This window comes from Eucalyptus grandis, chromosome 10, assembly GCF_016545825.1.
Source record: "Eucalyptus grandis isolate ANBG69807.140 chromosome 10, ASM1654582v1, whole genome shotgun sequence".
NCBI classification, from domain to species: Eukaryota; Viridiplantae; Streptophyta; class Magnoliopsida; order Myrtales; family Myrtaceae; genus Eucalyptus; species Eucalyptus grandis.
Window position 1 is genome coordinate 23,941,084 of NC_052621.1, and position 1,548 is coordinate 23,942,631.

At 49.3% G+C, this 1,548-nt stretch overlaps 1 protein-coding gene across 1 annotated transcript; it reads right to left on the reverse strand.

Annotated features, from left to right (window-relative positions):
- Window positions 1-497: 497 nt before the first annotated feature.
- LOC104423812 lies at window positions 498-1,241 on the reverse strand. Its single transcript, XM_010036257.3, has one exon. It carries the CDS (start codon window positions 1,239-1,241, stop codon window positions 498-500), a length of 744 nt encoding a protein of 247 aa, XP_010034559.1.
- Between the last annotated feature and the right edge of the window lie 307 nt (window positions 1,242-1,548).

Here is a 1,548-nt window from a genome sequence, read left to right on the forward strand (position 1 = left end):
ACCTCATAACGAGACTTCTATCAACCTTCACGGCGATGCTTCATCAGGAACATCATCAAGATTTGATGGCTTTACGAAACAACGTGTCTTTTCTTTCACACATTTCCCTGGATTAATTGCGCGAGAATGAGATTGAAGGCAAAGTTTATGTTAGCCTTTGTTCTTGATTGCTACAAAACATAATGATCTGGAAAGAACACGAGATTGAAGGCGAAGTTTCATTTGAACTGTTAAAAAAAAGCTACGCTGCTTCAAAGTACCGACCTATGTCAAAAGACTCGAATCGCATAAGTGGAAATTACTTAGGTACTGAAAATAGATTCAATCCATTCCTCTTGACAAGCTCTAATTGCCCTTTATTGGGATTGTACTGGAAATAGTGCGACGGGGTCGTCTAGATTTGGCCAGCAATGAGGAATCTCCACCCGACTGCGAAATGAGAAGGTGAAATACGATGAGATTCACAGGTAGCGGAAACCTGAGAGAGAGGGGGACATTCACTTGAAGGCGAAAATCCTAATGCCGCACCGGGGCTCCACCCCTATGTCGACCTCAGCTTGCTTGAGGTCGGTGCATTTTATTACGAACGGCAATCGATGCAACTTGAAACTTCCAAAGTTGAGTCCTAACATCCCGTTCAAAACCACATCGAGAACTATCGCTTTGCCCTTCGCATTCGATGGCAGATCTTGCCCGTCGTCCTTGGGAATTACGGAGCGGGTGGCTTGAGTCGCAATTTTGAGTATGGACCGGCTCCTCGGTTCCTGTAAGAACCCGGAAACATGCGCGCGCCCTATCCTGATTTCCTCCACAGAAATTTCTGCGGTCATCTTTTCGTACGAGATGCCAACCTTCGAGTTTTTGTTGGTGAAGTTGAGACGCAGGTCGACGCCTGTGTCCAGCCGGGTCTCCTTGGACAAATTGGCAACGCGCAGGCCTGGAAAGGACAGGCTGTGGACCCGCACCTCAGGCAGGTCGGACTTGACAAACGACACGAACCAGACTCCCAGGACTAGGAGGCCTAGGATCACCGCGACCACGCCGAGGCACGCCCAGGCGCAGCAGATGAAGCAGCAGGACCCGCCGCTTCTGCAGCACTTTCTTGACTTCTTCCTAGGGTAGGTACCCGGGACCGAAGAGCACTCGGAGACATCCGAGAAGGCGACACGCCGGGTTTCATTCTGCTTTTTACCCGCAGGGTGGCCGCCTTCCGACAGCGGCGGGGTCTCGATATCCGACATCGGACAGAGAGACTCCTAGGGACTGTTGGGGAGGAGAGGAGGCGCCTTCCAGTGCAAGATTGGAAGGCTCTCATTGGAGATCATTGGACCAAGATCCGTCAACAAAGTTCCATTGTTCTGAAACTTTCCTGAGGTGGACCGCAAGAATAGAGAACGACTCGCTGTAAACCGTAGCCCAAAAAAGCTGAAATTTTGTACGATCGATATCTCGTAGCCTTTTATGGACTTACTTTTAATGTCTCCATTCACGTTGTCCTTCATAGCGTTAGTAGATTATTGTACTAGCTATTCTCCTTCTAATGTCCAC